This window comes from Hevea brasiliensis, chromosome 5, assembly GCF_030052815.1.
Source record: "Hevea brasiliensis isolate MT/VB/25A 57/8 chromosome 5, ASM3005281v1, whole genome shotgun sequence".
Lineage (NCBI taxonomy): Eukaryota > Viridiplantae > Streptophyta > Magnoliopsida > Malpighiales > Euphorbiaceae > Hevea > Hevea brasiliensis.
Window position 1 is genome coordinate 108,179,789 of NC_079497.1, and position 11,976 is coordinate 108,191,764.

At 36.9% G+C, this 11,976-nt stretch overlaps 1 protein-coding gene across 1 annotated transcript; it reads right to left on the minus strand.

Moving 5' to 3' along the window:
- Positions 1-8,241: 8,241 nt before the first annotated feature.
- On the minus strand, positions 8,242-8,625 carry LOC110643304 (protein MKS1-like). The gene has a single exon (XM_021795654.2). The coding sequence runs from the start codon at positions 8,623-8,625 to the stop codon at positions 8,242-8,244; it is 384 nt and encodes a 127-aa protein (XP_021651346.1).
- Positions 8,626-11,976: the final 3,351 nt, after the last annotated feature.

Here is an 11,976-nt window from a genome sequence, read left to right on the forward strand (position 1 = left end):
GTCGGGCCAAGTACAACAGGGCCGAGGACAAGGGGGGCATGGATTTGGAGGCAGATTAGGAGGTAGAAGTCAGTATCAGGGTTCTGCCACTCAGGGTAGGGGTCAAGCTCGGGTTTTCACCGTGACCCACCAGGATGCTCAAGCTTCAAATGCGATTGTGGTGTATTCTTCCAGTCCTGTTCCTATGAGGCTCGTGTTTTAATAGATCCGGGTGCTACGCACTCATTTGTCTCCCCTGTGTTTGCCATGAGGTTGGGTAGAAACCCTACAACCTCAGAATGTCCTTTGTCGGTAGCTACCCCACTTAGTGACAACATAGATGTAGATATGATTTTTTCGGGTAGCCCAGTAGTGGTGGATGGAAAGATCCTCCCAGCAGACTTGGTTCCTCTACCAGTGATAGATTTTGATGTAATCTTGGGGATGGATTGGTTGGCAACTCATTATGCCACTTTAGACTGCAGGAACAAAAAGGTGTATTTCCACATACCCGGTGTGGAAGAGTTTAGCTTTGATGGTGACAGGAGCGTGGCTCCATATAACTTGGTGTCAGCAATTAGTGCTAGAAAAATGTTGAGGCGTGGATGCCAAGGGTATTTGGCATTGGTGAGAGATACATCTGTAGAAGGTGTCAACATGGAAAATGTTCCTGTTGTCAGAGAATTCATGGATGTCTTCCCTGAAGAGCTTCCAGGGTTGCCACCAGAAAGGGGAATAGAGTTCTGCATTGATGTTATTCCGGGTACAAACCCCATATCAATGCCACCTTACAGGATGGCACCAGCAGAATTGAAAGAGTTAAAGGAGCAACTACAGGAGCTTTTGGACAAGGGTTTCATACGTCCGAGCACTTCACCCTGGGGTGCTCCTGTGCTATTTGTAAGAAAGAAAGATGGGTCATTGAGGTTGTGTATTGACTATAGACAGCTGAACAAGGTAACTGTGAAGAACAAGTATTCACTTCCTCGGATCGATGACCTGTTTGATCAGCTCCAAGGGGCTAGATTCTTTTCCAAGATAGACCTGCGATCAGGCTACCATCAGTTGAGAATCAGGAATGAGGACGTGTCCAAAACGGCATTCAGGACAAGATATGGTCATTATGAGTTCTTGGTGATGTCTTTTGGACTCACTAATGCACCAGCAGCCTTCATGGACTTGATGAACAGGGTGTTCAAGCCATTTTTGGACCGTTTTGTCATCGTATTCATAGATGACATTTTGGTATACTCTCGGACCGAGGAAGAACACGTGTGGCACTTGAGAATGGTGTTGCAAACTTTGAGGGAGCACCAGCTATATGCCAAATTTTCAAAATGTGAATTTTGGCTAGAAAGCATCTCATTCTTGGGACACGTGGTTTCTAGTGACGGCATTCAAGTGGATCCCAAGAAAATTGAAGTCAGAATCGATTGGCTTAGGCCTACAACAGTCACTGAGGTGCGAAGTTTTCTGGGTTTAGCTGGCTACTATAGGCGTTTTGTGCAAGATTTTTCCAGGATAGCGGCTCCCCTAACTAAATTAACTCGGAAGAATTTTCCATTCATTTGGACAGATGACTGTGAGAGGAGTTTCCAGAAGCTTAAGGAGTGTCTAACCACCGCTCCTGTGTTGACACTACCTATGAGTGGTGAAGGATACACCGTGTACTGTGACGCCTCCAGAGTTGGCCTAGGGTGTGTTTTGATGCAGAATGGAAAAATATTGGCTTATGCTTCAAAACAGCTGAAGAGGCATGAGCAAAACTACCCCACCCATGATTTGGAAATGGCAGCTGTAGTCTTTGCACTAAAAATCTGGAGGCACTACCTGTATGGTGAAGTATGCGAGATATACACCGACCACAAGAGTTTGAAGTACATCTTCCAACAGAGGGATTTAAATTTGAGACAGAGGAGATGGATGGAGCTTCTAAAAGACTATGATTGCACCATCCAGTACCACCCGGGGAAAGCCAATGTGGTAGCAGATGCTTTGAGCAGAAAATCTTCTGGCAGTTTGGCGCACATTTCAGTAGAAAAGAGATCGTTGATTCAGGCAATACATGAGTTGATGGATCAAGGTTTAATCCTAGATCTTTCATATGAGGGGGTATTGCTGGCTCATTTTTCAGTGAGGCCAGACTTGAGAGACAGAGTTAGAGTTTCCCAGCACAGAGACCAACAATTGATGAAGATCATAGAAAGAGTACAGCAAGGTGAAGGTGGTGACTTTGGATTTGTCAATGATGGCGTCCTAGTGCAAGGTTCAAGGATATGTGTGCCCGATGTGGACAATCTCAGAAATGAAATCATGCAAGAGGCACACTATACACTGTACAGTGTCCACCCAGGTTCCACCAAGATGTACCATGATGTGAAAGATAGCTACTGGTGGAATGGCATGAAGAGAGACATAGCAGACTTTGTGTCCAAGTGCTTGACTTGTCAGAGGGTGAAGTTTGAACATCAGAAGAGCTCCCTATCCCAGAATGGAAGTGGGAAATGATCACTATGGATTTTGTGACTGGGTTGCCTCGTACCACGCGAGGATATGATTCGATATGGGTAATTGTGGACCGTCTAACCAAATCAGCTCACTTTTTGCCTGTGAAGACTACGTATTCGGTGGCACAGTACGCCCGACTCTACATTCGAGAAATAGTCAGATTGCATGGAGTTCCAGCTTCCATAATATCTGACAGAGGGCCCCAGTTCACTTCTCGGTTTTGGAGAAAGTTGCAGGAGGCACTTGGCACACGCTGAACTTCAAGACGGCCTTCCACCCTCGCATGCAGACGGACAAATTGAAGGACAATCCAAACACTGGAAGACATGCTTTGCATGAGTGTTTTGGATTTTGGAGGTCAATGGGATGATCAGCTAGCTTTAGTGGAGTTTGCCTACAACAACAGTTACCATTCCAGCATAAGAATGGCACCCTATGAGGCACTATATGGAAGAAAGTGTAGGTCTCCTCTGTGTTGGACGGAAATGGGAGAAGCGAAGGTGCATGATGTAGACCTAGTGCAGTACACTTCAGAGGTAGTTCCTTTAATCAGGGAACGATTGAAAACAGCTTTCAGTAGGCAGAAGAGTTATGCAGACCCCAGACGGAGGGATGTGGAGTTTGCAGTAGGCGACTATGTATTCCTGAAGGTTTCTCTGATGAAGGGAGTCATGAGATTTGGAAAGAATGGCAAGTTGGCACCTCGGTATATCGGACCTTTTGAGGTTACGGATAGAGTTGGAGCAGTTGCCTACCGGTTGGAGCTACCACCCAACCTTTCTCACGTTCATCCCATATTTCACATCTCCATGCTCAGGAAATACATTCCAGATCCTTCTCATGTACTACAACCAGATGTAATAGAGCTAAAAGAGAACTTGACATTTGAGAAGCAACCTATAGCCATAGTGGACTACCAAGTGAAACAGCTAAGATCCAAACAGATCCCTATGATTAAGGTTTTGTGGAGGAGTCAGTCGGTGGAAGAGTGCACCTGGGAGTCAGAACGGGACATGCGTAGCAAGTACCTTTATTTGTTCAATGTATAATCATGTGCTTTATTCTGCCTTGTGTAAAATTCGAGGATGAATTTTCTGTAAGGGGGGAAGAATGTAACTCCCCAAAATTTTAAATTTTATTATTTTATGAGCATTTTTGGTATTTTAATTTTATTTAAATTTTAGGAATTTTTTTGGAGATTTTTCGGATTTTAAAAATCAGGTTCGATTTTCCGAAAATATAAACTTTGATGATTTTTAAAAATTAATTTAAAGACCACGTGGCAAAACTAAAAATATATTTGGAATCTACGAATTTTTTCTGAGTTTTCTGGAATTTTTTCGGAATTTTTGGACCTCGTTTTAGGTCCCGAGGTAGAGTAAAAATTCAAAAATTTTGTATCCTGAATCGAACTGGCCGAATCAAACCGGACCGGATCGGACCGATCGAATCGAACCGGCCTTTTGCGTCCGACCTCCTCCCCTTCTCTCTCTCTCTTTTCTCTCTCCTCCCTCCTCCCCTTGCCGTGCCGCCACCTCCCCTGCCTCCCCACCTCGTCGGCGCACCGTCTCAGCCCTCCCCCACGGCCGGCTGCCACCTGGAACGCCGGAAAACGGCTCCAGAAGCGACGCGCAGTGCGCGTGCGATCGTTCACCTTCCCAGCCAAAATCCGGCCGATCCGGCCACCAATCGGACCGGGTCTTGTATCTAAACTCATCTACTCGTCGAGAGCTTTCCATAGACACCAAGAACACCGAAATCCATCGAGCGGTTTGTCCAATTTTTGCCCGGGAAGTTTTAGCCCATTTTGACTTTCGGGCTAGATTTCTCGCAAACCGTGAATCCCACGAGAAAACCGAGAGTACCAGAGCGCTCCACTCGTCGAGAGCTTCACGGCGACATAAATTTCGAATTTTTCCGACACCGTTTTTTGATTGGTCCCACGGAACTTCGCAGTGTCTTTTCGAGCATTAAATGAGCTTAGAAAATTCTGAAAAATTTATGTACTAACCCCCGTGTCGTGGGCTTCGTGTAGGTATCTTCAATTAGCGGAAATTCGACAGTTGCCCAGTCTATGAATTTCCGGCCAGACAGATCCGTTACCGGAAAAGTTTCTGAATTGGACCGAGGTTTTGGCTACCCCCACATTGTCAAACGCCCCGAGCGCATTCCCAAAGTCGGAATCTGCAAAGGTAAACCCGAACCTTACTTTTTCGTAATTTTCTAGTGCTTAAATAGGATTAAAAATCCATAAAATATTAGTGGCAGCTCAGAAAATTATGATTCTTTTTGCAATAGCCTAGTAATATTGCTAAGGACCGCGGGGCAAAGTTTTAGAATTTTTAGAGCTTGTTTGGGTAGTTTTTGCAAAAATGATCAATTATAAGAACTAAATTGAAATTTTACATATTGTGATGGATGACTGATTTGATGAGCCCAGGAGGGGCTGTGTGATGTGATTGAGTTATGGATATATGGATTGTGAATATAGAAGTGTGTTTTGAGCCATTTTGCAGGTTGGGTAGGTCCTAGGTATAGGGGAGACTCTGCCGGATTTTCGGCACAACTTAGGACGTATTTGGTCTTTTCATGATTTGTATTGAGTCGTTTGTATTAAATAATTGTAATATGATTGTCAGGTGAGCCGGGACAGCCTTCTTCCTCCGCCCAGTCGCCACAGTAATTGTTATTAAGTATGTGAGTAAAATATTAATTTTAATTGTAATTTCACTATTATTATATGTTCAAGCATGCCCATGCATCACTTATATGCATATATCTATGTAGATAAACTTTAGGCACGATTTATGTTGCATTCATAACTGTGAAAGTGCCATGTATGTTGCTGTGGTAATTTGGAGCAGTGTGCGTGCGTTGGCGTACGTGTGATGTGGTGTGGACTATGGATAGGACGGGTAGTCACGGTTTGAGATCTTCGCTGGGACCCGATCCTTCGGGGGGTAGTCACGGCTTGAGTTCTTCACTGGGACCCCCGATTTGGTTTATTAAGCGAAAGTCCGGCTTGAATTCTTCGCTGGCACCAGGTTGGATTTAAGAGAGTTGTATAGGGGATCAGCTCCCATATATTATGATTGATATTACAGGGTGTGTGAGTGCTCCAAATTACCTTTATGATGTTATGATGTGAAAATGTTATTGATGTTGTATTTCACTCTACAAGGTGCATTAGTTTTAGATAGTTATAGAGATTATGGTTAAAATTGATATTTTACTCTCTGAGTCGAACGCTCACTCCTGTTTAATATTTTTTTTCAGGCCACAGGAGGATATTTTTGAGATTAACCTGCTTTCTTCCTCGCAGGTCGATTATTAACGTTTGTATAAACTTGTTAAATCTTAGAATTTCCACATGTGTTAGAAATGTTTGTTTGATATGGGTCTGTAAACTAAATTATTATTTTGGACCTGTAAACTTAATATGCTATGCATGTTTGATGGATTGGATGAGGGAGCTGAGCTCCCATTTATTTTTATGCTGATGAGTATGTGGAGGGTGAGCTGAGCTCCCCAATTGAGTATTTATTGTGTTTACAGGTCAGGTGAGTCAAAAACTCCCCGTTGGTAGGTCCATTTTATGGCCGAACTCTGTCTGGTTGATTTCTTGAAATTGGGCCCAAATGGGCCTTAGAGTTGGGTTAATGAATAGTTAGGCTTACTACGGGCCTCGGGGCTTTAGGCTGGCCCAGGTCCTAGTGCTGGTCCGGCCCATAGGTTGGGTCGTGACAACATGTAAAACCAATGTAAAATATTTTTGGTTTTCAGACCCTACCATGTTCACAAATTAATACCCAATTACAAAATTATGCACAATTAACTTACAAACTAAATATTTTTCTTAAAATAAATTTGTAAAACCTTCTTAAAACCCTAATTTATTATTCCCTATTGTACACACAGTTAAACACATTAATTTACACCCATAAAATACTATATTAAGAACACTAAGTATAAAAAATGAATTTAATACACATGGGTTACCTATTTGCGAATTTGCCATATGGGTCTACTAACATCCTTTTCCCCACACGTTGAGAATAATAACACCACCCTTCGCCTCCTATAGTGGTCCCACAATACTCACGTTAACGTTATGCATAAAAGAGAGACAGTGAAACTAAATAAAAAAAAAAACAACACAAACCTTTTTCACACACCGTTATACACGTTTTCAATTTGACCTATTCTTCTAAGACAAAGAATAATTTTGGTTTTTTAACAACATTGGAAATTGCAAATCAATAGCTAAAGGAAAACAAAAAATAAAAGGAGATGATTGAATGTTCAAAGCTTTGAAAAAGAAATAATGGGTTGCAGTTTTGGAAAATAGAGTTATGCTTACAATGGAAAAGAGAAAGAGAGAAAATTCCTCTAGTGAAATGAGTAAAAATGTCACATTATTTAGCCACGTCCCTCTAGTGAAATGAGTAAAAATGTCATGTTATTTAGCCACGTCATTATATTACTGGAGCTATTGTCGAAAATTGATCAAAGTTATTTTTTTGTGGTAAAAATTAAAAAATTGAAGTTAAATGACTATAAATACCATACAAGTATAGTGACCACCAATGAAATTTATCATCCAACGATAGCATGGTGCTTTTGTTGTTAGCGGGTTTGGCGTCTGGTGGAAGTGCAGTTATATATCTTTGGTTAGTGGGCTTCGCCTAGAATCTTGTACTTCCATTTCTTTAATGATATTTTCTTTTTCAATAAAAGAAAATAGCAAGAGCATTCGGATTGGTTCCAGCTTCTTGTCAAAAATTAGGGTTAAACTAACGATAATTAAATTAATTTATTTTGATTTACTCTTTAACATTTTAATATTTCAACTTAATAACGTATAACAATCAGACATTAACTTTAATTTATAATTTAAAATATTTAATTTAATTAATACAAAATTCTCTATAATCTTAAATAATTAATTTTTAAGAGATTTTAAATTTTTTTATTGACGTGACACTCACAATAATATTTTATAATTAATTAAAAAAATAATACTACAAATTAATTAAAAATAATATTTTATAATTCTCTTATTTTTTTTCTCTCCTCCTCTATCCTCTCTCTACCTATAGCATCTTCTCCCGCTACAATTCACCATCAGCTTCTCCTCTCTCTACCTCACTCGTTTTGCATGTGATCTCTAATCCAATCCATAAAAATGGGTGACAATCCACTTCTGCTAATATACCATGAGCAATCTCATACCCATGGTTTCTTGGCTTATCATAATCGATTAAAGTACTAGCAAAACCACTTGCATCCAAAAACTAAGCTTGCTTTGAGCTCATTCCCATCATCACAAGTAACAAATAGCCGGAGGGGGAGAGGCGGTGGGGAGACAGAGGGTAGAGGGAGAAGAGAGAAGATAGAGAGATCAACCATAAAATATGATTTTTAATTATTTTATAGAAAATTTTATATTGATTAAATTAAATATCAGAATTTTGTGTAATAAATTTAAGTCCATATATTTTATTATTATATATTTATATGTTGAAGTATTGAATATATAATTTTATATCTTGAATTAATAGATAAATTGAGGCAAGAAAATTTTATAAAAAAAAGTGTAAATGGGGTTTTGGCACAAAGGCCATCAATAAAGTAAAAAAAAAAAGAAAGTAAAAGAAAAACTACATCATTGCCAATGATTTGAAATCCGGCCTGAGCCAAATCGAAAAATGAAAAACCAAATCATGTTTCTTTACAAATATATATATGCATACCCTACTGAAATTCACTCCAATGATCTGTGAAAATGTTTAAAAAGAAACTGGGAAATTGAGCTAATTCACTATCCAACTCTTGTTGTTCCGCCATGCTCGAAGGACCCTTTTCCATGGACTCAGTATCAGCCACTGCACAAGAAGTTGAAGAAGACGATGAAGCAGAAACACTACTCTGTGCTTGTTTCCCAGTAAGACGTTGCACGAGACCCATGAACTCCTCAGGTTTAACGTGAATAATATCAGGTGATTTCAGATAAATTACAACAGGAGAGCGTCTCTGACGATTCGGAAGCCATGGTTTCTTGATCTTTGAAGAGTTCCTGCTCACCATAAGCGGTGCAGGCCTTGGACCTTGCAATTGTCTTCTCACAGAGGAAGCCATTATCTTGAGAGCTTGCTGTTGTAAAATCTTGGGTATGTTTGAGTTAGGGTCTAGATATTTTTATATGAGTTTGAGTGGGAATAAGTTTTGAAATGGCCAAGTTCTTGGTCTGCTTTGAATTGGTCGTTTTTCGTGTTAAATATTTGTCGTTTTAGCTTAAATTTGCCGGCGCTTCATCATAATGTTTTTTATTTATTTTATTTTCAGATGTTATTGGTCAGTCAAGTCAAAGTCTTGCTTTCTGCTACTTTTCTTATATGTGATGAATCTTGCAATGTCAAATAATTATTTCTTTTTGTTTATCATTCTAAACCTTCCTTTGTCGAATACATTCCATTTTTTACAAATTTTTTTCTTTTAAAAATATTTTTTAAACCTTTTTTTTATAAATAGAAAATAAAAGATACTAATTTAAAAAAAATAAAAAAATATAATTTTTATTACCATAATTGATAAATAATAAAAATCATATTTATTTGTATTATTCAAATAATTTTATAGGCATTACTGGTATTATAACCACTAAAATAATGCTAAGTAATGAGTAACGAAAAATCGAGTAACGAGTAATGTCATAGTCATAGTTCTATTCGTATAAAAACTACTAAAGTAGACTTTTAGTCCTACTCAATTACAGACTCATAATCATAACGAGAATCTACATCGAAACCTAAGGGCTATCAGACAGCACGACTAATCGGTTTTTGGCTATCCTATCCTAGTCCAGTTCTCATTACTAACTTAGTTATGGAAGAAATGATCATCTAATTTATTTGGTACTTTTCTCTTTTGCAAATCTTATTTTTGAACCCAACATTCATGATCCACAAAAATCAATTACATATATATAATTTCAAGTTATTAAATAGATTAAAATAATAGTTTGAATTAGAATTAATAGAATTAAAAGAATATGTTAAAAAACACATGCTTTTGAGCAAATGACTGGTGCTTTTGAGGATATTCAAATGACTGGACTTGAAAAGGTGACTTGAAAGTCTATGGAAATCAAAATGTTGCTTTTGTAAAAGTCAACTGTTCTATGTATACATATATCCTTATCGTTTGACTTTTACAATTAACTGTGATTTTTTTTACCATTAATTATTTAATAATATTCATAATATTTGATAAAATTAATAGAAGAGAAAATTGAAAATTCACCTAAAATTTAAAAGAAAAATAAAAATTAATGTCAAGTGGGTATAAAATTACTACTGATTAGAAGAAAGCATGTGAAGAAATGGTCCAAATTCTTGAATAATTAACTTCTAGTTTTTACTAATTCTAATCAAAAGCAGGTTTAATTTATTTAATGCACTCACGGATGGAAAAAGACAAACTATAATTATCAATAATATATTGCATGAATTTGGTTCCTAAAACCCAAATCAATTTCAAAATTGGAGGTCATAGGATATAAGAGGATGAATAGCAATTAATAATAACTTGGGTTGGTTCTTGGGCTTAATGATAAGAATGGCACAAATTTTATGTATTATGTACATACTATTTTAATTAATGAATGAGTTAGCAAATTATAAGCTGACTAATTTTATCAATAATGGAAATATGGGTCACTGAGCATGGTAGCCTAGTGAGGCAGACTTATCTCACTCTGATTTGACTCTCCACATTAGTATAATGAATAAATGTTGTCTCTGTTTTAAGAGTATAAGGAATGTTGATAGTGGATTGTTCAATAGTTTGTCTCATTATGTGTTATCTCGGATTTGGTAGTAAGTCTCTTTCTATAGAGTTGAGTTAATACGAGCACGTCAACTAGTGACCTAAACCTCAAGTTTAAGGGGTTATAATCATCATATCTGAAAAGTTATATTTTTTCACAATTCAAAATAAGAAATATGGATCTCATAAAATTGGTATATGACCACCACCTGTTTATAACTATTATTAAGAAAATGGGCCGGCTTAACTCATTTTCAAAAGTTAGCTCAATAGAGATGAGTATCAAGGTTTTACAAAAAGATATATCACCATTATGCCAAACCAATCTGAGATATTAATAAGTCCCCTTCACGCTCAAAGCCGAACACTTGGAGCATGAAATATTTATGGTAGGCAGTCTAACTCATAATCAAAAGCTTGCTCAATGAGGAGTGTGTAAGACTTTATAAATGGTACATTACTCATATCTCAAACAAATGTAGAATATTAACAATTATATGTAAGAAAATAATTTATTAAAAAAATACGTGAGTTTTCAAAAAAATACTTCAAAAATTATTTGGCTCATTAACATTCTCAATAACACCTAAAGTAATTATGGGAGGTTTTGAGACCATCTTAAAAAAATGGGTCAGGTCTAATTCACCTTAAGGGTTTGTTTAGATGGGGTGAAGGAAGATTTAGTAAAATAAGGTAAGGTAAGGTAAATGAAGATATAGTATGGTATGGTAAGATAATAGTTTTATTTATATTTGGGAGGAACGTAACATAAAAAAAGGTTTATAATCTTGTTTTGTTTGGTTGGATGATATTGAAAGGTAAGGTTAAATATAAAAATTACAAAACTATCTTGTTTATGAAACTTATTATTTTATAGTAAGAAGGATATTTTGAAGATTTTTTAAAATTGATATGGGTAATATAGGAAATCAAAAAATAAAAACTTTTTCAACCCTTCCCAACCCACCAAATTGGTGGGTTAGAAATTGGAAGGTTTTAAACCCCCCAAAACCCTCCCTCTCCCTTAACCCTCCATCCCAAACAAGTAAAAAATTCCTTAAAATCATCCCTTACTTTCCTTTACCATTATAATCCCTCAATCCAAACAAAAGGCAAAAATTTAATTAAGAGGAGTGGACTGTCTAAGACTTTATAAGGAGTATATTACTGTTATCTCAAATCAATGTAAGATACTAATAACTATGTGTAAGAAAATAATTTCTTAAAAAAAAAAGTAAATTTTAAAAAAAGCACATTTAAAAAATTATTTTGACTCATTAAGATTCTTAATAACACTTTCTAAAACTTTGCCAAACGTTAGAATTTGAGAAATAAAACATGGGTAATTCAAATTTGATAAAAGATTACTCTCTCTTACCTTTTTATTTATGCCTATGAAAAATGAAAAATAACAATTAATTAATTGAGTCTTCCATATACTTGATTAATCTTGATCTTCTTGAATCATCAATAAGCATTTTTGAAGCATCTTTAAGCTTGTCAATTTATGATATGCTCGGTCCATTAAAGCCTATTTTAGAAGATGATCGGAAATGTAACTCAAATAGAAGATGATCGGTCCATTAAATTTATTCCATTAAAATTTACTATAATCAAAATGAAGCTCATTTAAATTATTGGGCTAACAAGGTTTTTATACAA